At 36.9% G+C, this 23,613-nt stretch overlaps 1 protein-coding gene across 3 annotated transcripts in view; it reads right to left on the reverse strand.

Moving 5' to 3' along the window:
* CPD (carboxypeptidase D) overlaps nt 1-23,613 on the reverse strand; it is an 82,968-nt gene that overhangs the window by 10,023 nt on the left and 49,332 nt on the right. For all 3 annotated transcript variants that reach the window (XR_015243945.1, XM_086686391.1, XM_086686392.1), the window contains exons 9-17: nt 18,148-18,250; nt 17,084-17,226; nt 15,362-15,531; nt 10,708-11,031; nt 8,077-8,272; nt 4,636-4,771; nt 3,173-3,304; nt 1,304-1,399; nt 1,137-1,201 (exon numbers count right to left, since the gene is read on the reverse strand). Coding sequence is in view for 2 of the 3 variants with exons in the window: in XM_086686391.1 (XP_086542517.1) it covers nt 1,137-1,201; nt 1,304-1,399; nt 3,173-3,304; nt 4,636-4,771; nt 8,077-8,272; nt 10,708-11,031; nt 15,362-15,531; nt 17,084-17,226; nt 18,148-18,250 (1,365 nt within the window). In the remaining variant the exon portion in view is untranslated. The remainder of the gene's footprint in view (nt 1-1,136; nt 1,202-1,303; nt 1,400-3,172; nt 3,305-4,635; nt 4,772-8,076; nt 8,273-10,707; nt 11,032-15,361; nt 15,532-17,083; nt 17,227-18,147; nt 18,251-23,613) is intronic.

Raw genomic sequence — 23,613 nt, forward strand, 5'->3', positions numbered from 1 at the left:
CTTGCAGTTTGTGGGTTCGAGCCCCAACGTGGGCTCTGTGCAGACAGTTCAGAGCCTAGAGCCTGCTTTGGAGCCTCTCTCTCTGCCCCTCCCCCACTCATGCTCTGTCTGTCTCTCAAAGGTAAATAGATGTTAAAAATTTTTAAATAATAAATAAAAACAAAACAAAATAAAATAGGCAATAGAGAAACAGACATTTCTCCAAAGAAGATGTACAAATGGTCAATAAGCACATGAAAAGATGCTCAACATCATTAGTGTTTGAGGAAATGCAAATCAAAACTACAATGAAGTTCCACTTCATACCTGCTAGGATGGCTATAATTTAAAAAAAAAAAAAGAAAAATAATAAGTTTTGACAAGAATGTAGAGAAATTGGAACTCCTATACATTGTTGGTGGGAATGTACCAAATAGTTCATTGGTCCCTTAAAAAGTTAAACATAGAATTAGAACATGGGTAGCAATTCCACATCTAGATATATACCCCAAAGAATTGAAAATGAGGGCTCAAACTTACAGTTGTATGCTGTACAACTTGTTCTTTATTCTATAGCCAAAAGGTGGAAACAACTCAAGTGTTAAACTGATAAACTGATAAACAAAATGTGGTATGTACACACAATAGAACATTATTCAGCCATAAAAAGCAATAGAGGACTGATACAGGCTAAGAAAATGGTTGAACCCTGAAACCATTACGCTAAGTGAAAGAAGACAGGCACAAGGGACAAATATTGTATGATTGCACTTACAAGAAATATCTAGAATAGGCAAAACATAGAGACAGAAAGTAGAGAGGCTACCAGGAGTTGGGGGGTTACCAGCGGAATCAGGAGTTATTGCTTAGCAGATGCAGAGTTTCTTTCTGGGGTGATAAAAAAGCTTTGGAAACAGATGGTTTAGAATGATGATTAGTTTAATTATATTAAATGTAATTAATGTCACTGAACTGTACAATTAAAAATGATTCAAATGGTGGAAAAAAATGCTGCCAGAGGTTAAGTTGAGGGCTGTCTTATCAAGAAAGCCATGAAGCAGCTGCCATTCACTTTGCTTATATCAGAAAAGTCACCTATTCTGTCACTCAATGGCCAACAATTATACGCTACTTACACTGTATTCTATAGAGCATACCTTCATGCTGCCCAGGTGACTGTGCCATTCTGCTCCACGCATTACGCCTCCTGGGATATTCTCATCTACAAAAGCATTGAGAGACAGAGGCTCAACAAGACCTTAAGGTAAGACACCCTCGGTCCCTGAAAGCACCAACAAGAACAAAGGGTATGGAAAATACTTACCTGATTTATTTGGGCAACTGGGCTGACCCATGTGCATGGATGGATGATTATTTGCATAAAGAGATGCCAAATGCTTCAGAGTTTCTTTGTTTTCCACTATAAAAAGAAAAATTCAGAAGTTGGAGAAATCCAAAAAATCTTACTCCAAGTTCAACTTCATGGATATAAAAGTCATCTTTCTCTCCTTCTAGTTAATCTTAAACCCCACTGAAGTGCATTGAGGAATTATTATAATTAATCACATAGTTCTGTTGAGCCCAGGACAATCAGACTAAGAAGATACACATCTTCCTTGTATTAGAAGGTACTAATGGTTAGTTTACACAACAGGACACCACACTAAAATACAAACTTGCTTGGTATGTTTTCTTACATTTAGGACAATGAAGGCCTAATAACAATATTCCTTATAGGCTGCATTTAAACAACAAAAACTACCTCCATATACGATGGCCCCAGAGAGATTCAAGAAGCAATTGTTAAACTCATCTAAGTGCAACCAAGTCACGGGGTGCCTGCATGGCTCAGTAGGTTAAGCATCTGACTTCAGCTCAGGTCATGATCTCACGGTTTGTAAGTTTGAGCCCCGTGTCAGGTTCTGTGCTGACAGCTCAGAGCCTGGAGCCTGCTTTGGATTCTGTCTCTGTTTCTCTCTCTCTCTCTCTCTCTCTCTCTCTCTCTCTCTCTGCCCCTCCCCCACCCATGCTCTGTCTCTCTCTCTCTCAAGAATAAATAAACATTAAAAAAATTTTTTTTGTTTTAAATGCAAGCAAGTCAGTCAAGGTTTAAAGCAGGGAAGGGCGATTCTGTATTGCTAATTTTTTTTTTATTAATTTGTTTTATTTTTTATTTTTTTAGATTTACATCCAAATTAGTTAGCATATAGTGCAACAATGATTTCAGGAGTAGATTCCTTAGTGCCCCTTACCCATTTAGCCCATCCCCCCTCCCACACTCCCTCCAGTAACCCTCTGTTTGTTCTCCACATTTATGAGTCTCTTATGCTTTGTCCCCCTCCCCATTTTTATATTATTTTTGTGTCCCTTCCGTATGTTCATCTGTTTTGTCTCTTAAAGTCCTCATATGAGTGAAGTCATATGATTTTTGTCTTTCTCTGACTAATTTCACTTAGCATAATACCCTCCAGTTCCATCCACATAGTTGCAAATGGTAAGATTTCATTCTTTTTGATTGCAGAGTAATACTCCATTGTGTGTGTGTGTGTGTATATATATATATATATATATATATATATATATATATATATACCACATCTTCTTTATCCATTCATCCATCGATGGACATTTGGGCTCTTTCCATACTTTGGCTATTGTTGATAGTGCTGCTATGAACATGGGGGTGCACGTGTCCCTTCGAAACAGCACACCTGTATCCCGTGGATAAATGCCTACTAGTGCAATTGCTGGGTCATAGGGTAGTTCTATTTTTATTTTTTTGAGGAACCTCCATACTGTTTTCCAGAGTGGCTGCACCAGCTTGCATTCCCATGTATTGCTAATATTTGCTTAAACACAGTATGAGTTTCTTGAGGCAGGCATTGTGTTTTATTCACTTTTGTATTCCCAATGTCCATAGACATAATAATTATTCAATAAATGTTTGTGAACTAGATTGAACAAATGTGACAAGATGGCTGCACTGGATAAAGCTGGCCCATCATTAGATCTGACCTCTCTCCTCCAAGTAACTGAGCTGTTGATATAAGCATAATCTTCCCAAGTTGGTTGTTGCTCATGGAGTGTGCTCAAATGCTCACAATTTTTAAAAAAAATTTAGAAGGAACATTACCTAATTGGAATTTCCTATCTAAGCTTAGAAAATATATACATAAATTGATATTCTACGTACCTGTTTGTACTGGTTTGTCATACGGGTATGTGACCAGCACTGAACCACCATCTAATGCAACAGAAAGACTGAAGTCCTGTTTTTGAATCAAATTTTCAATGATTGCTTTAGTCTCAGGCTGGGAGGCATTATCTAAAAAAAATGCAAAAGTCAAATATGAAGTACCATTTCAAAATTTTAGTATGAATAGCTAAGAAAATATTCTCTAATGAGCACAATCAGAGGCTAACTTTAGAAATCTGTATATAAACACTGTATGACTCAATACTATCTCAATAGTGTGAAAGATATACTCTAGAAGGTAGATTACTTTGAGTTTTATATAATTCAGGATAGTGTGTAAAGGTTAATGACTCTAAGCAAGCTTAAGAAAATTCTTACTGGAAACAAAAAGGGATGAACATATCCTCTATTTTTTTTAAGTTTATTTATTTATTTTTGAGAGAGAGAGAGCGAGAGAGGTGCAGAGAGAGGGGGGAGAGAGAATTCCAAGCAGGCTTTGCACTATCAGTGTGGAGCCTGACATGGGGCTTGATCTCACAAACTGTGAGATCATGAACTGAGCTGAGATCAAGAACCAACTAAACCACCCAGGCACCCCGAATGTGTCCTCTTAAAAAAAAATAATATTGAGGGGCTCCTGGGTGGCTCAGTTGGTTAAGCATCTGACTCTTGATCTCGGCTCAGGTCATGATCTCACAGTTCATGAATTCGAGCCCCACATGGGGCTCTGTGCTGATGGTACGGAGCCTACTTGGGATTCTGTCTCTCCTTCTCTCTGTCCTTCACTGATTGTGCTCTGTCTCTCTCTCAAAATAAATAACTTAAACTTAAAAAAAATAATTTTGAGAACATATAACCTATCTTTGAAAGAAAATAAGATTTTCAGAAATCAGGATGTTTTCTGTAGCACTGTTTGCAAGAGCAAAAAATTAGAAAGAAAGCAAATGTCCATTAGTAAGAAAATTGTTCAACAAACTAGAGTATTGGCATACAGTAACAGTGTACTAAGATGTCATCAATAAGAATGTTAGAGATCTGTAAGTACTGAAGTGGAAAGATACCAGTGATATACTCAATGAAAAAAGTTGAAGAACATATGTATAGTTATGATTCTGTTTAAGTAAATAAGAAAGAGGCTCCTTTACATCAACATACACATTAATTGTGTGTATGTGTGTACGCACATACATGGGGGGATAGAGAGAGAAAAAATATATATCTGTATGACTAGTAATGGAACCCTTCCAATATTATTGATTGAATTCATAAGAAAACACTTGAATTAATTTGCAAATAATAAAGGAGAAAAATTTGACAAGTTTCTAGTTTGTCATTTATACCTTACATGTACAACCAGGAAGGAAGTTCCCCATTATTCATCTACACAGTCTACCAGTTTCCTGGCTAAGAGAAATCAAACTATGTGCAAAGCAGTTTAATGGCTCCAAAATTAGTCTTACTTGTGAAGTCTGTATCCAAGTCTTTGCCATGAGCATTTGTCTGTCCTCTTTTTGAAGTACAGTCTTTCTCTTGTGCCCTCTCTCGCCCATCTGGATTTAGAGATGGGACAATCACAATTCTAGTCCTGTCAACCAGCTAAAAGAGAAACAGAAACCAGTGAAGTTTATTAGCAATATGTGGAATCAAAACTTCCCATGCCTCAGAGTCTTTATTGTTTTATTTTATTTTTTATTATTATTATTTTTATTTTAGAGAGAGAGTGCAAGCAGGGGAAAGGGGCAGACAGAGAGAGAGGCAGCAGAGACAGAGAGAGAGAGAGAGAGAGAGAGAGAGAGAATCTCAAGAAGGCTCCAGGCTCAGTGCAGAGCCCAACATGGGGCTCGATCCCAAGATCCTGAGATCATGACTTGAGCTGAAATCAAGAGTCAGATGCTCAACCAACTGAACCACCAAGGTGCCCCAAGTCTTTACTGTTTTACATAGACTTAAAAGGCAGGACTAATATAAATAAAAATAAAATTCTCTCTTGCTTCAAATAAATTTAAAAAGAAATGAAAAACTACCTGCACAACTATTTCCAGACTTCCTAATGACTTACAAAGGGGTCAGAAACCACTACCTGCAGGCTAAATCCAGCCCGCTGCTTGCTATTGTAAATAAAGTTTTATTGGCACACAGCCATGCCCATTCATATGACTGTTTTTGTGCTGTAATTCAGAGTTGAATAGTTGCAACACAGAACAGCTGTCTCACCAAGCCTGAAATACATACTACATGTCCCTTTATAGAAAATGTTTGCCAAACACTAGGTAAAACCAATAATAATGCTTAAGACTGTATTTTCCAGGTTAAAAAACTGGAATGCATATTGTAACAAATATCAATGTATGTCTGGAAACAATGAGACAGAAGAGTTGAAATCAGCATGACAAAAAAAATGAAGTAAAATATTTGCCTTACCCATAATAATTTCTCCTCCAAATGATCCATATGCATCAATACCTACATATGTGGCATGAACTAATTTCTGATATACTTCATCTTATCTTATATATTTCTGATAGTAATTCAGAATAAATAATCCCTGGTTTATTTATTCTGCTAAAACAGTCTAAAGATTGAAAATATTGGAGACCCTAAATTCATTAGTTCTTAACTTTCTCCACTGGGAGAGAGTTTTTTCTAAAGTATACATGCTTGAGCTTTGCTACAGGTCTCAGGGTATGTGTATATTTTCTTGAACTTGCCAGATAATTCTGGCCCTTATCTCAAAACAAATGACAATCTAAAGTAACATTACGAGGGGCACCTGGGTGGCTCAGTTGGTTAAGTATCTGCCTCTTGATTTCAGATCAGATCATGATCTTGAGGTTCATGAGATCAAGTCCTGCATTAGGCTCCGGGTTGGCAGCGTGGAGCCTGCTTGGGATACCCTCTTCCCCTCTCTCTCTCTCTCTCTCAGCTGCTCCCCTGCTGGCACGCTCTCTCTCAAAATAAATTAAAAAAAATATTTAAAGTACAATTATTGGGGTGCCTGGGTGGCTCAGTCGGTTAAGCATCATGATCAGGTCATGATCTTGTGGTTCACAAGTCCGAGCCCCACATGGGGCTCTGTGCTGATAGCTCAGAACCTGGAGCCTGCTTTGGATTCTGTGTTTCCCTCTCTCTCTGCCCCTTCCCTGCTCATACTCTGTCTCTCTCTCTCTCTCAAGAATAAATAAACATTAAAAAAATAATAAAGTATGATTACTAGTTCTAGTCTAATTGGGCCAGTGAGGCAAATTCTCACAAGCTAGAAGTTTTGAAATTGCTGGTAGGTATTTTACCTAGGCCATACAGTCTCTTACAACCATAATATCAGTAGGCAGCCATCTGGCCAAACATTGGAATAACCTAAAGAGCTTTTAAAGGAATACTAATATTTTTAGGGATGGGGCCCAGGCACTGGTATTTTTAAAAACTTCCCAGATGTTTCTAATGTGTAGCCAGGCTTGAGAAACACTATCCTAGATACTCTCCCATTTTTAATTTTTTTTTTTTTAATTTTTTTTTTCAACGTTTTTTATTTTTGGGACAGAGAGAGACAGAGCATGAACGGGGGAGGGGCAGAGAGAGAGGGAGACACAGAATTGGAAACAGGCTCCAGGCTCTGAGCCATCAGCCCAGAGCCCGACGCGGGGCTCGAACTCACGGACCGCGAGATCGTGACCTGGCTGAAGTCGGATGCTTAACCGACTGCGCCACCCAGGCGCCCCTCTCCCATTTTTTTTTTTTAATTTTTTTTTTTCAACGTTTATTTATTTTTGGGACAGAGAGAGACAGAGCATGAACGGGGGAGGGGCAGAGAGAGAGGGAGACACAGAATCGGAAACAGGCTCCAGGCTCTGAGCCATCGGCCCAGAGCCTGACGCGGGGCTCGAACTCACGGACCGCGAGATCGTGACCTGGCTGAAGTCGGACGCTTAACCGACTGCACCACCCAGGCGCCCCCCTCTCCCATTTTTTAAGAACAGAACAAAACATGTCCTTGGAGTACTCTTTACAACTCACATTAAGAAATCAATACAATTTGCTTTGCTGAAAATGGTAAAATAATTTCTGGTCAAGTCTGATTTAAGTTCATCTCAATCCCGTAGGTACTTTCTGGTCCTAATCATGATCTCAGTTCTCCCCAAATTTCTTTTAGGGGAGGCAGTATCATGTAACAAAACAGCACAGACTTGAGAGTGAGACACGCTTGGGTTTAAACCCCAGTGTTACCACATACTAGCTGTGTGACCTCCTGTAAGTTATCAAATATCTCTGCCTCGATTTTCATATCTATACAATGGAGATAACAAATTGAGAATTAAATTATGATGTATGCAAAGTATTTGGTGTAAGTACCTGACACATAGGGGAGGGGCAGAGAGAGAGAGGGAGACACAGAATCCGAAGCAGGCTCCATTTCTCTGAGCTGTCAGCACAGAGCCCGATGTGGGGCTCGAAGTCACGAACCACGAGATCATGACCTGAGCTGAAGTCAGACGCTTAACCGTCTGAGCCACCCAAATGCCCCACCTCATTTTCAATATAGTGTCCCAATTATAAGTCACTAGCAATGGAAGTCCCTCAAGTTAGAACGTACAGAATGGTAAGTAAAGATTGGAAGGGTAATTCGACTAGTAAATAAAGGAGTAAAAGATTGAATGCAAATCTTTAGTATTTTCTTTCTCTATGCCTCTAATTATATACAAAGAAATACAGCAGAACGACACTGTTAACGGTGAGTATATACAAAGGTGGTCCATTTTCAAAGAGTAAAGTTTATAGTAATGCACTAAAAGTGCCTCTGTGTAAAATTTAACAGGAAATCTGAAAAATTTTTAATGGTGCCTTGATATCAAGGTATGATTGAGTTTTTTCCTTCTAATGCATGTCAAAACAGGCTATTCTCTTACTTGAGTAACAGCTGGGTTCTTTTTGTAGTTTAGGCAGAGAAATTCCGCCAGGGCCAAAAGCAGTTCAGTTCCGACTGGAGCATTTCCATGGATACCAGCAACAAAACGGATCTTTGGTTCTTCGGGTTCAGATATGTTGGGCTTATTGGAGATCTCAAGGGACCAGATGTGACGATATTCGGAACTCTGTCCCAAACTTTCAAAAATCAAAAACATCAAGTCAGCAAGTAATCAAGCATTATGTTAAAGCCAACATACAGATTTTTTAAAAAAATATGTTTCAGACATGAACACAAACATGAAAAGCCTTTCAAAAAAGAAAGAATGCATCATTGTGTCAGAAAATCTGAAGAAAATCGCTTTTCCTTGACCAAAGAAAATCAAATACAAGTGAGATATTATCAGATTTAGGGAAGAGTATGGTTTGGTGCAGCATTCCTCCATATTCAGTCATTTTCATACCATCTTCACAATATTTGCCCTTTCTTCTATAATCTATACTATTTACTTAATGTGTGGCTTTTAAATTAACTCGCTTGAAATTTTAATTGTGGAAAAATTTAAATATACATAAACGTACAGAACCTTACTTTTTATTTTATTTATTTATTTATTTATTTATTTTTTAATTTTTTTTTTCCAACGTTTTTTATTTATTTTTGGGACAGAGAGAGACAGAGCATGAACGGGGGAGGGGCAGAGAGAGAGGGAGACACAGAATCGGAAACAGGCTCCAGGCTCCGAGCCATCAGCCCAGAGCCTGACGCGGGGCTCGAACTCACGGACCGCGAGATTGTGACCTGGCTGAAGTCGGACGCTTAACCGACTGCGCCACCCAGGCGCCCCCAGAACCTTACTTTTTAAATGTAAATTAATTTATATAGATAAGATACTTTATACTTTACTATAAATGCAATACCAGTATCGCAGCAAACATCCTAAAGTGCTCTGCTCTTGCCCACGAGGTCTGAGCTTAAGGCCTGGTTTCTTTTACACAAAGGGAGATTTACAAGAGTTACATAGAAAAAAAAATTAGCATTAAATTGAGAAGGATTAATAGAATAGAAATTATTGGTTTCCCATGTTTCTAATCAGTGATACTTAGTACCTGTTGGTGGACCACCTAAAACTGTCTCGTGTCCCATCACCGGCAGGTGTTGCATATTTGGGGGAAAATATTTAACTAAAAAGTGCATCTTGATTTGTAAGGTTGAAAAAGCTTAAATAGATGAAGTAATGGATAGCAAAAATAATGTCCAATTTTATCTTTAAAATAAGAAGGTCTATAAGCTCTATACAGCACTAAGATGGACAATATTAAAACCTGAACTGGACAGAAATATTCAAGAACCAGTTGAGGAAGAGAAGAAAGTGGTATTGCCAAAGTACTGGCAAAAACAAAGTAAAAATACAGAAGGCTAGATAATGTTCATAAGGCATGTAGTAGAGGGCCATCAGCTCGGGGCAACTTGTAGAGTAAAACCCTCAATAAGCAGACAACAGGAATCAACAAATGAAGAAAATAATTTTCAAGTAATTGTAACGATTTTTTTCTCATCTTATTTTTATTCTATTTTCTTTTTTTTTCTTAATTTTTTTTTTGTTTTTTTTATTCTCAAGTTAGTTAACATACAGTGTAGTCTTGGCATCTGGAGTAGAACCCAGTGATTCATCTCTTACGTATGACACCCAGTGCTCGTCCCGAAAAGTGCCCTCCTTAAGTGACTGTAACAAGATTTAAAGAAGGTTTGTAATGAAACAGTGAAACTGAGGCAGAGAAGCCCCAGAAAATGAAGATAAAGGCTGGCTCAGCATCGGTTTTACTTAAGCCAGTACTGGATATTTTCCCAGGACCCTTGATCACAGATGTCCCTAAGGCTTCAGGGAAAAGCAACTGTGAATAGAGACTAGAGTCCGGGGAATGGCAGCAACCAGGCTTCATTTTCTTTTTTTTAAAATTTTTTTTCAACGTTTTTTATTTATTTTTGGGACAGAGAGAGACAGAGCATGAACGGGGGAGGGGCAGAGAGAGAGGGAGACACAGAATCGGAAGCAGGCTCCAGGCTCCGAGCCATCAGCCCAGAGCCCGACGCGGGGCTCGAACTCACGGACCGCGAGATCGTGACCTGGCTGAAGTCGGACGCTTAACCGACTGCGCCACCCAGGCGCCCCCAGGCTTCATTTTCTATTTGAAAAGAAAGAATGATCTCTAACAGGTGAACTCACAGTTCCAAATTTGTCCCTTGCCCCCAGAAAAATAAAACAAACTAAGAAACAGTACGTGAATCTGCAGCTGCGAAAGTGGAAAAAGCGTTTTTAATTCAAAGTTATCACTAGGAAGAGTAATTTTATGTTTTCCAGGAGGCACAGACCATCCATTGCTAATCTAACAAGTAATTCTCCTCTAATGTTCCTCATAAAAGTTTTCAGATTCATTGTTAGAAAGAACTGTTTCAAAAGAAGTAAATCCAATTCTCCCCATATGCAGTTCCAAATAAATTACAAGAACCATTCAACATGGCTTATGTTGAATGTAACTTCTTTAACAAAGAAAAGGAAAGAAACAAAGAAAAAGTAAAGAAAAAAGAACGAACGAACGAATGAAAAAAGCAGTAAGAGGGTGACACTTACTTGGTGAGATTTGTGATGTGTGGGTAGTTCATCACAAGTCCTCTCAGAAACTCTGATAAGTCTTTGTACGAGTGGTATCGGTAAAGAGCCAGATTTGAGGAGGACCGTAACATGAGGCTTTCCAAACCATTCTCGGCTGAAAGGTCTTTAATTAAAGTTTCAAACTCTTTAGTGGTTGGATCACTGGCATCATCGGTGTTGGTGCTGTCCCCCTTTCCCTTCTTTGATTCATTGTTTGAATCTGCTGACGATCGAACAAGTGTGAAGTTGACCTGAATAGCACCTTCACTCTTTACAGTCACATTCTTGGTAACTGGATTATACCTGTAATAAAGGGGAGATTAGAGCCATGCTTCCACAGGTGGAGTACCTATGCTTTGCAGAAACAGAAGGCTGCAGAGGATATGTGAATCCTTGAGACAAATCCTATGAGAGTCAAATTTTTAACTTTGTGATAATTTATTATTTGTTTTAAACATAAATTAACAAAGAACAGACATGGGTAAACTGTAAAATATGAGTGGGTTTTTAAGATTAAATATATGACCTCAAAAGAAAGTTAGTATTTGCAGTAAATACTCCACGTCTCCTGGAATCTGAGTTCAGTTGTCTGTCATCAGGGTATACGGTTGGAAAAATTTGAGAGGTACTAACTTAGGACATTAACTACCAAACACATCATTCTTGCCCTATTTTTCAGATATTTTGCTGCTTTCGTTTTTCTAATACTATGACAAAATATAAGAAAAACAGAAAAGACCTTGTTTCTCATTAGTGTGAAGTTCTAACCCATACATTTTATGGACCAATAGATATTTGAAATCTTTTTTAAAAAAGGTAGCAGTAACTAGAAATATTTTCATGTTCTTACCCTTACTTCAATATAATGTTCAAGCTAACTCTTCAGAAATAAGATAACTAGTAAGGGAGGGGAATAATATCCAGTTGTAACATCTATACTTGTTAAAACACAAAAAAGAAAATTACAACACGGTAAAAATGATGCGTTTTGGATTAAACAGGTGGTTCTGATTCTAAGCTGTTTGTAAAGGGTAGAGAAGATAAAGAAAATTAAGTTTTATCCAAGGAAAAAAGTCCTAAGTTCATTGTCTCTCTTTTTTTTTTAAAGTAAATATGTCTTTGTAGAAGTAAAACCTGTAAAAAAAGATGAAAATGTCCTTTTTTAGAGAATTAGAAATAAGAAAGAAAATTTCACCAAAGCAATACCTCAACATAATAAAGGCCATATATGAAAAACCCACAGCTAACATCATACTCAATGGTGAAAACCTGAGAACTCTTCCTCTAAGATCAGGAACAAGACAAAGATGTCCACTCTTGCCACTTTTACTTAACAGAATACTGGAAGTCCTAGCCATAGCAACCCCGCCCCCCCCCCCCCAAAAAAAAGAAAAAAGAAAAGAAGAGAAAAGAAAGAAAAGAAATAAGATGCATCCATATTGGTAAAGAGGTTAAACTGTCACTATTTGCAGGTGACATGATATCATACATAGTAAATCCTGAAGGCTACCCAAAAATCTACTAGTAGTAATCAATGAATTCAGTAAAGTTGCAGGATACAAAGTACCCAGAAAGTTGCAGGATACAAATACTACCCAGTAGCATTTCTACACATTAATAACAAAGTAGCAGAAAGAGAAATTAAGAAAACAATCTGTTTACAATTGCATCAAAAAGAATAAAATACCTAGGAATAAAACTAAACAAAGAGGTGAAAACCTGTACTCTGAAAACTATAAAACACTGAAAAAAGATATTGAAGATGACACAAACAAATGGAAAGATATTCCATGTTCATGGATTGAAAGAATCGATATTTTTAAGATGTCCATACTACCTAAAGCAATTACAGATTCAATGCAATCCCTATCAAAATACCAATAGCATTTATTTTTACTTTTTTTTTTTTATTTTGAGAGAGGGAGAGAGAGAGAGAGAGAGAGCATGTGAGCAGGGGAGAGGCAGAGAGACAGGGAGATAGGGAGAGAGAGAGAATCCCAAGCAGCTTCCATACTGTCAATGCAGAGCCCAACATGGTACTTGATCTCACAAACCATTAGATCATGACCTGAACTGAGATCAAGAATTGGATGTTTAACCTACTGAGCCATGCAGGTGCCCCCCAACAGCATTTTTCATAAAACTAGAACAAATAATATTAAAATTTGTATGGAAACACAAAAGACCCCAAATAGCCAAAGCAATCTTGAGAAAGAAAAACAAAGCTGGAGGTATCACAATTCCAGATTTCAAGATATACTGCAAAGTTGTAGTAATCAAAACAGCATGGTATTGGCACAAAAATAGACAAATATAGATCACTGGAATAGAATAGAGAGCCCAGAAATAAACCCACACATACATGGTCAATTAATCTATGATAAAAAAAAGGCAAGAATATACAATAGGGATAAGGTAGTCTCTTCAATAAATGGTGCTGGGAAAACTGGACAGCCACATGTAAAAGAATGAAACTGGACCACTTCCTAACACCATACACATAAATAAATTCAAAATGGATTAAAGACCTAAATGTGAGACCTGAAACCATAAAAAATCCTAGAAGAGAACAGAGGTAGGTAGTAATTTTTCTAATCTTGGCCAAAGAAACATTTTTCTAGATATGTCTCCTAAGGCAAGGGAAACAAAAACAAAAATGAACTATTGGGACTACACCAAAATAAAATGTTTTTGCACAGTGAAGGAAATCATCAACAAAACAAAAAGGCAACCTACTGAACAAGAGAAGACACTTGCAAATGATATATTCAGTAAGGGGTTAATATACCAAATATATAAAGAACTTATACAACTCAGCAGCCAAAAAACCCCCAAATAATCCTATTAAAAATTGGGCATAGGATCTGAATAGACATTTTTCCAGAGAAGATATATAAATGGTCAATAGGCACATGAAAAGATGCTCAACATTACTAACCATCAGGGAAATGCAAACCAAAACCACAACAAGATATTACCTTACACCTGTCAGAATGGCTAAAATAAAAAAGATAAGAAATAACAAGTGTTGGTAAGGACGAGGAGAAAAAGAACACTTTTACACTACTGGTGGGAATGTAAACTGGTATAGCCACTATGGAAAACACTATAGAGGTTTCTCAAAAAATTAAAAATAGAAATACCATATAAGCCAATAATGCCACTATTGACTATTTGCTCAAAGAAAACAAAAGCAGTAAATTGAAAAGATACATGCACCCCTATGTTTACCGCAGCATTATTTATAATAGCCAAGAGATGGAAACAACCTAAGTGTCCATCAATAAACCAATGAATAAGGAAGATGTGGTGTATATACACAGTGGAATATAATGTAGCCATTAAAAAAAGATGAGATCGTGCCATTTGCAACAGCATGGATGGACCTAGAGGGTATTATGCTGAGTGAAATCAGTCAGACTTAGAAAGCAAATACTGTATGATTTCACTCAGATATGGAATCTCATAAAGCAAACTAATAAACAAACAAAAAGCAGAAACAGATGCATAAATACAGAGAAAAATCTGATAGTTGTGGGGGGCAGGTAAGCAAAATGGGGGAAGAGGAGTAGGAGTTATGGAATGAATAAGTCATAGAAATAACTTATTTCTATGTTATGGACTTCCAGTTATGGAATGAATAAGTCATAGAAATAAATGGCACAGTACAGGAAATACTGTCAATGGTATTGTAATAGCATTGTATAATGACCAACGGTAGCTACACTTACAGTGAGCATAGCATTATGTAAAGACTTGTTGAATCACTGTTGTATACCTGAAACTAATGTAACATTGTGTGTGAACTATACTCAAATTAAAAATACTTTTTTTAAATAGAAAAAAAAGAGAATGGTTTAAGTGTGGATAGAAAAAAGTGTGAAAGAGCTTTAAAAGGGAACAAATGTATGGGTGGCTCACTAGGTTGAGTGTCCGACTCTTAGTTTTGGCTCAGGTGATGATTCCAGGGCTGTGGGATTGAGCTCTGCTTGAGATATTCTCTCCTTCCCTCTGTCCCTCTCCCCTAATCTCTCTCTCTCTCTCAATAAATAAATGAAAATAAAAGGCAACAAATGTAACTTCTAGTCATTGGACATGACTAGAAGTATACAGTAGAGCAGGAGTCCTTTTTTCCCAACTAACAGGTGCTTCCCAGAATTGTTACCAATAGTGAAGGAAATTACTCACATCTAGACAGGGAGCAGTGGACCTGAGAGGAGGAGGATAAAAGAGGCCACTGTCCAAAGTGCATAATTTCACAGATTTCTTAAATGTGATAATTCATGTACTCACTTTATCACTAGAGGAGATTCAAATGGGTAACCAGCTCTAAACTTCCCAGCATGAAAGTCAGGGTTGCTTGGCTTCTCTGGGGCTTTCTGGCAATAATCTTCTAGGATACAACCATGTTTGTCTTTCCTTAAGCACTCAATTTCTTTTCTTTTTTTTTTATTATATGAAATTTATTGTCAAATTAGTTTCCATACAACACCCAGTGCTCATCCCAAAAGATGCCCTCTTCAATGCCCATCACCTACCCTCCCCTCCCTCCCACCCCCCATCAACCCTCAGTTTGTTCTCAGTTTTTAAGAGTCTCTTAAAGCACTCAATTTCAAAGTATTCATTCACTCACCCTCGAGCAGATGCTGTGATCTTATAAGTTCCTGGAACCAAGAGACGCCAGTAATCTCCAGTTTTGTAAGTAGTCACTGGGTGATTAATTTCAGCAACGCTAATGGTGGCATTTAATATACCCCTGCCGTCCGTGGCATCTAGGACAAATCCTTTGACACCTTGATGAACCTGGATAAAGTACAAGGACACCCATATGTCAATGGTAAAGATCATCATCTAATTATTTTGGGAGCTTACATCCCAAATAACAGATTGGTAATAAAATAAACATGTGGAGCAAAGAGGAATTTAGGAGTTGACAGTAAAGGTAAACACCCATTAAACAAAGTATTTTAGTTGCTGAAAGGCTAATTTTTCATAGGTTATGTTTGTCTTTATCATGAAGACTATAAATAAGACTGTTTAAACTTCAGCACTTCTGACAATTTCAGTATATAGGGCATTCTACAAGAAAACTGTCCTGGCCTCTTTAAAAGGGAAATGTCATTTTTAAAAAATGGAAGGACTATTATAGATTAAAGCGAATAAAGAGATGTAATAATCAAATGCAATGCATAAACCTTGACTAGATCCTGGTTCTGAAATACAGCTATGAAAAGACATTTTGGGGGAAAAGAAGGAAATCTGAATGTGGGCTAGGTATTAGGTAATATTAGAGAATTACTGTTAATTTTCTTCAGTGAGATAATGGCACTTGAAGATGTCATATAGAAGAATATCCTTATTCTAAAAGATGCATTCTGAAATATTTAGGGGTGAAATGCCATAATAGCTGCAATTTATATTGAAATAGTTCAGGAATATATGTGTATGTGGGTAAGTTTATATAAATAAAACAAATGCAGCAAAATGTTAAAAACTATCAAATCTAGGTATTTATTAGTAACAACTTTTCTATGTGTTTAAAATTTTTCATAATAAAGTGTTTTAAAAAATTAGTACGCAAACTCATAGCCTTTATGCCAGTCAATGCAGCAAAAAGAATAAAGCAGAAAAGTACTGGCACAAAGTATTAGATTACCCTACTAATTAACTAATATTAGCATATTTCTTACAGTCTTTACCTATTGGTCACCAAGCATATTCAAACAAAAGGAAATTAACCATTTCAACAGTGAACCACTGGCAAAAAGAAAAAGAATGAAAACACTTACCCCCTAGCCCATCTTTCTATCACTTGACAAATGCTTAGGGGTGTATCCAATTTATGTCAGTCTTTTAAATTTTTTTTTTTTTTCAACATTTATTTATTTTGGGGACAGAGAGAGACAGAGCATGAACGGGGGAGGGGCAGAGAGAGAGGGAGGCACAGAATTGGAAACAGGCTCCAGGCTCTGAGCCATCAGCCCAGAGCCTGACGCGGGGCTCAAACTCACGGACCGCGAGATCGTGACCTGGCTGAAGTCGGACGCTTAACCGACTGCGCCACCCAGGCGCCCCTATGTCAGTCTTTTAATAAAGACAGAATAAAAAGTCATTATCCATTAAAAGCAAAACATCACTACCCTGTTTAATCATTTTCAACTCTTGCCTGCATGAGCTCTTCAACTCATTTTCATCCGTGAATTTTCCAGATAAAAATACTAAAACATGAATAGTCCAAACTGGAATTCAGAAGAGCATATTTGAAAATCACTGTGTGAAAACTACATGTACACACAATACACACATGTATTTTTGCTCTTGGGAGAAATTTCATACTTCACTCCTTAATAGTTACCTGTTTCATAAACTGGATTAGAGATCTTCGATTCTGTTCCCAAAATTTTGGCAGATCTTTCTCAAATGGGTATTTCACACAACCTAGCTCAATAGTCACTTCAAAGCAATTTGTTTGTAAATAGTTCCAGTCCTGCATACCACCTGGAGGATAAAAAATTAAAATCAGTCACTCTGAAGAAGTAGAACTAGATCCCATCCCAAAAGGTAAACAACATTCCTAGTAAAAAGCTAAATCCATCTTTTCTTAGCATTGGTTGAAAAACAATAATATGTTCATTTGAGAGCTCTTTGATGCTTGTAGTACAGGTAAGACACCTGTACCTTCATGTTCAAGAAGAATTCAAGTGTAGGGGCGCCTGATGGCTCAGTCGGTTAAGCATCTGACTTCAGCTCAGGTCATGATCTCAGGGGTTGTGAGTTCAAGTCCCACGTGAGGCTCTGTGCTGACAGAGCCTGGAGCATGCTTCAGTTTCTATGTTTCCCTCTCTCTCTGCCCCTTCCCTGCTTGCGCTCGGTCTCTCAAAAATAAATAAACATTAAAAAAATAAAAAAAAAAAAAGAATTCAAATGTGGCTTACACTCTTATCAGCACATCTAAGGTTTTTTGTCATAGCCAGAGATAAAATATAACACTTTCATGAAGTTTTAGTACACTATCTTTACTCAAAAATTTTTAAAAATGTTTTTATTTTATTTTTGAGAGAGAGAGAGAGAGACAGAGTGCAAGCAGGGGAGGAGCAGAGAGACAGGGAGACACAGAATTGGAAGCAGGCTCCAGGCTCTGAGCTGTCAGCACAGAGCCCTATGTGGGGCTTGAACCCATGAACTATGAGATCATGACCTGAGCCAAAGTCGGACACTTAACCAACTGAGCCACTCAGGTACCCCAACATGTGTCAAATTTAAACATAGTTGAAAAGGTTATTTGAATGTTTTAAATTATTTAAACAATATTTTTAAAGGAATGATATTTTCTCAAAATTAAAAAATCAGTAAGAAGTGGCACCATCCAGGGTGACAGAAAATCCAGGTTATATGGCCTTGGTATTAAAGAATGTTTACCTGGGACATTATACCAACTAGCTCCATTTGTTATTCCATGAGGAAAGTATTCATTAGGGTACATATTCTTGCAGGGTCTACCTTGAAACATCTGGGCATTTTCCTGAAAAAAAAAAAAATTAAGAATCTTTACTTATACTTGTTTCCATCTACATCAAAAACTACAGGAAGGATAAGGAAAAACAATAAAAGTGGTTACCAATAGGGTGTATGTGGGGGTGGGAATGGGGTGGATGGAAGCATGGGAAGCAGTCAGACTTTTCAATGTATATCTTTCTATGCCATATATAAACAACCCACCTGGATTAAAATACACACACACACACAAATATATATATATATATATATATATATATATACACACACACACACACACACATATATATATGTATATGTATATATACATATACATATGTATGTATATATGTATATATATATATGTGTGTGTGTATGAACAATCCCCGCTTTCATAAACTTAACATACCAATTATAAGCTTATGATCCCATTGCTTTCTTTTTTTAATCCCATTGCTTTTTTAAAAAATGTTTATTTATTTTGAGAGAGAGAGAGAGAGAGAGAGAGAGAGAGAGAGAGGCAGAGAGAATCCCAAGCAGACTCCGTGCTGTTAGCACAGATCCCAACATGGGGCTCAATCTCACAAACTGTGAGATCTTGACCTGAGCTGAAATCAAGAGTCAGACACTTACCCAAGTGAGCCACTGAGATGTCCCCCACTGCTTTCTTATTGAATAAAAATTATTATTTTAGAATACTTTAATAATTGTGCCATGCTCTTTTGCTTTCTGGTTTTTCCACTAAAGGCTTACATACATCTATGTCTTTATCTCCATTTCCATCAATATCTATCCATTTAACTATAAATTATATAGATATACTACTATATTAATATAACATATATAATATAAAGCTACATAAAAAAACATTTAAAGGATAAATTTAAAACTACAAATAGGATTTTTAATATATTCTTCCTATATCTTAGTGGATCATCTAGTATAAATCTGACTCTAGACAACATAGTTCTAGGAAGTAGCTATTAACATTTTGACTTTATTCTCAGAGAAATAAAGAGCCACTAAAAATCTCTGAAGAAAGGATGATATGTGAAGTATTCATGGCTCTAGGAAATTTATCCTAGTAATAGTGTAAAAAATAAACCAAAGCCAGGGAGATCCATCAGAGTACTACTGAAACAATCCAAGTGTGAGATCATGAGCCCCTGGATTTGATTTTACCAGTGCATTTTACCATCTCCTTTAATTCTCGTTACTCTGATAATTGTTTTTATTTTATTTTATTTTAATTTTTTTATTTTTTTCATTTTTTTTAACGTTTTTATTTATTTTTGAGACAGAGAGAGACAGAGCATGAACGGGGGAGGGTCAGAGAGAGAGGGAGACACAGAATCGGAAGCAGGCTCCAGGCTCTGAGCCATCAGCCCAGAGCCCGACGCGGGGCTCGAACTCACGGACCGCGAGATCGTGACCTGAGCTGAAGTCGGATGCTTAACCGACTGAGCCACCCAGGCGCCCCTGATAATTGTTTTTAAACCTAAATTAATTTTTTTCAAGCAAACAGTTTGACAAGTTAAAGAAGACTGGGGGTGAGGATCTAACTGTCCAGTCTCAGACCACACAGTCTAAAAGTAATTTACCAAGATACTAAATGATGGATAGTCTTTAGGTTTCTCTTCTTCTTGTTGCTTGCCTGTATCTTCTAATCTTTTTACAATAACTTCCATTCTATGAAACAGTTTTTTAAAGAGGCATTTACAGAGTGGTGACAGGTAAAGCAATTGGATGCAATTGCCAAGACAGTAAAACGGCTGAGGACAGAAGATGGAGGGGAAAAAAAAGGAAAAGAGACAATGTCCAGCCAACAAAAGAGAAAAAACAGCTTTCTATTATACAATGGGACAGAGATCAAGGGAAGAAGACAATAGTGTCAGACTTCAGAGGTCAAGAAAGGAAAGAAAGAAAGAAAGAAAGAAAGAAAGAAAGAAAGAAAGAAAGAAAGAAAGAAAGAAAGAAAGAGAAAGAAAGAGAAAGAAAGAAAGAGAAAGAAAGAAAGAAAGAAAGAAAGAAAGAAAGAAAACAAAGAAAGAACGAATGAACAGATTTCTGGTAAGCCTCGATGGGGCACCTCCAGGTAAAACAATGTAGGCAGAAGACAGATGACAAGAAACTGAGAGGAGAGAATAATAAGGGAGTGGAGATAAGAGACTACTTCCTTTTTTTCTTTTCTTTTGATTTCTCTTGAACTAATTTTAGACTTGCAGAAAAGTTACAAAAATAGTAGAGTTTTATATACCCTTGATCCAGCTTTTCCTAATGTTAGCATCTTGTATACCCATAGTACAGTTACCAAGATAAGGAAATTAACACTGGAATACTACTATTAACTAAAGTAAACTAATTTTTATTAAAAATCAGTAGTTTTTTCCACTAATGCCTCCTTGAAATGTTCTTGTCACTTGATATCTGTCACACTGTACAATAGAAAGCTCTGTTTCTTTCACTTAATTGAATTCATTGAATTTCATTGTACTTAAAATATAATAAAAGTTATTGTAGAAAGATTAGAAAATTTAGGAGCACAAAAGGAGAAAAATATAAGCCTAGAGATCATCAATCAGTTAATACTTTGGTATATAACTTTTAGACTTTTTTTGGCTTACATATAAACTGGAATGGTTGGGAATGGATGCCCCATCCCTTAGTCTTAAGGTTCTCAAAATCTGCTTTATTCAAATATAATTCACGTACAACTCAACTCACCCACTTAAAGTGTGCAACTCAATGGTTTTTGGTATATTCACTGAATTGTGTGACAGTCTCCATGGTAAATTTTAGGACATTTTTATCACCCCAAAGAAATCCATACTCATCATCACTCCTCATTTTCCTCCAACCTCTTCCCTGCCCCTCCCTGCCTCCCAAGCCCTAGGCAACCACCAATCTATTTTCTGTCTCTATGGATTTGCCTGTTCCAGAAATTTCATATAAATGAATCATACAATATGTAGTCTCTTGTGACTTATTCTTTCACTTAGCATAATGTTTTCAAGAGTCATTCAAGTTGTAATTCATATCAGTACTCAATTCTCTGAGTACTCTTCCACTGCATGAATATACCATATTTTGTTTATCCATTTATCAATTGATGGACATTTGGGTTGCTTCCATTTTTGCCTATTATGGAATGCTGCTACGACATTCATGTATAGTTGACCCTCGAATAACATGAGGGTTAGTGGTGCCAATGCCCCCACACAGTCAAAAATCCAGGTATAATTTCTGACTCCCCCAAAACTTAACTAGTAAAAGCCAGAAGCCTTACTGATAACGTAACCAGTGAATTAACATATATTTTATATGTTATATATATTATATACTATATTCTGACAATAAAGTTAGAGAAAATGTTATTAAGAAAATCATAAAGAAGAGAAAATACATTTGCAGTACTGTACTGTATTTACAGAAGAAAGTCCACATACAAGTGGACCCATGCAGTTAAAACCCCTATTGTTCAAGGGTCAACTGTACAAGTTTTTGTGTGGACATATGTTTTCACTTCTCTTGGGCATATACCTAGAAGTGGAACTGTCAGGTCATGTGATAATTCTATATTCAACACTCTTAGGAACTGCAATATTGTTTTCTAAAGCAGTTGTGTGCCATTTCACATTTCCACCAGCAATATACAAGGGTTCTAATTTCTCCACATTTTTACCAATACTTGTTATTTTCCATTTTTTAAATTATAAGCAACCCTAGTGGGTACAAAATAGTATCTTATTGTGGTTTTGATTTGCATTTCCTTGACAGCTAACAATATTGAGTATCTTTTTGTGTGCTTCTTGATAATCTGTATATCTTCTTTAGAGAAATGTATATTCAAATCCTTTGCCCATTTTTCAATTAAGTTGTCAATCAGTTCAATTAGTTATAAGAGTTCTTCACATTCTAGATATGATTCTTATCAGATACATCATTTTCTCCTATTTTGTTGGTTGTTTTTATAGTTCCTTGATATTCTGTTATGTGTTGAATTCTGGCCCTCTAAAAAAGATATGTTGGAAGTCCTAACCCCAAAGACTTCAGAATGTGACTATATTTGATTACAGAGGTATTCAGGTTAAAATGAGGTAATTAGAATGGGCTCTAATCCAATATGACAGATATCTTTATAAAAAGAGAAAACTTGGACACAGACACAGGGAGAATGCCATGTGAAGACAGAGGAGTGGAGTAATCCGTCTAGAAGCCAATGAATGCCAAAGATTGCAAGCAAAACAACAGAAGATATGAAAAGACAAGGAAGAATTCCCCTACAGGTTTCAGAGACAGCTTGACTTTGCCAACACCTTCATTTTGGACTTCTAGACTCTAGAACTAAAAGACAATAAATATCTGTTGTTTTAGGGCACCCGGTTGGTAGACCTTTGTCACAGCACCCTTAGGAAACTAGTACAGTATTGTAGCAAAAATGTTTTTACCTTTTGATGATATTCAATGTATATATATTTTTGGTCACTTGTGCTTTTGATGTCATATTGAGGAAACCATTGTCTAACCCAATGTCACAAAGATTTATTACTATATTTCTTCCAAAAGTTTTTTTAAAAGTTTTAATTAATTAATTAATTTATTTATTTATCTATCTATCTATCTAGAGAGAGAGAGAGAGAGAGAGAGAGAGAGAGAATACAAGCAGGGAAGGGGCAGAGAGAGAGAATTCCCAGGAGGCTCTGTGCTGTCAGCATGGAGCCCAATGTGGGCCCGATATCATGAACCATGAGATCATGACCTGAGCCAAAATCAACAGTCAGGTGCTCAAGCTACTGAGCCGCCCAGGCACCTTCTAAAAGTTTTTTTTTTTTTTTTTTAAGTTTATTTATTTATTTTGAGAGAAAGTGCGAGCATGAGCGAGGGAGTAGCAAAGAGATGCGAGAGAGAGAATCTCAAGTAGGCTCCATGTCAGCCAGTGTGGAGCCTGATCTGGGGCTCAATCCCATGAACTGTGAGATCGTGACCTGAGCCTAAACCAAGAGTCAGATGCTTAACCGACTGAGCCACTCAGGCACCCCTATTTTTTCTATAACTTTTATGGTTTTAGCTCCTATATTTAGGAATATAATACATTTTGAGTTAATTTTTGGGTGTGGTGTGAGGAAGGGGCCCAAATTCATGCTTTTGCCTGTTCATATCCAGTTTTCCCATCACTATTTGGTGGAAAGATTATTATTTCTCCATTGAATTGTCTTGGTGCTCTTGTCAAAAAATCCATCGACCATACACGTAAGAGTTTATATCTGGACTCAATTCTATTTCATTGATTCCTGTGTCCATCCTTATGTCAGTATCTCAGCACTTAATTACTATAGTTTTATAATAAGTTTCAAATTGGGAAGTATGAGACCTTTAACTCTTGTTATTTTT

Source organism: Puma concolor, chromosome E1 (assembly GCF_028749965.1).
Source record: "Puma concolor isolate L17-30 chromosome E1, mPumCon1.1.hap2, whole genome shotgun sequence".
Lineage (NCBI taxonomy): Eukaryota > Metazoa > Chordata > Mammalia > Carnivora > Felidae > Puma > Puma concolor.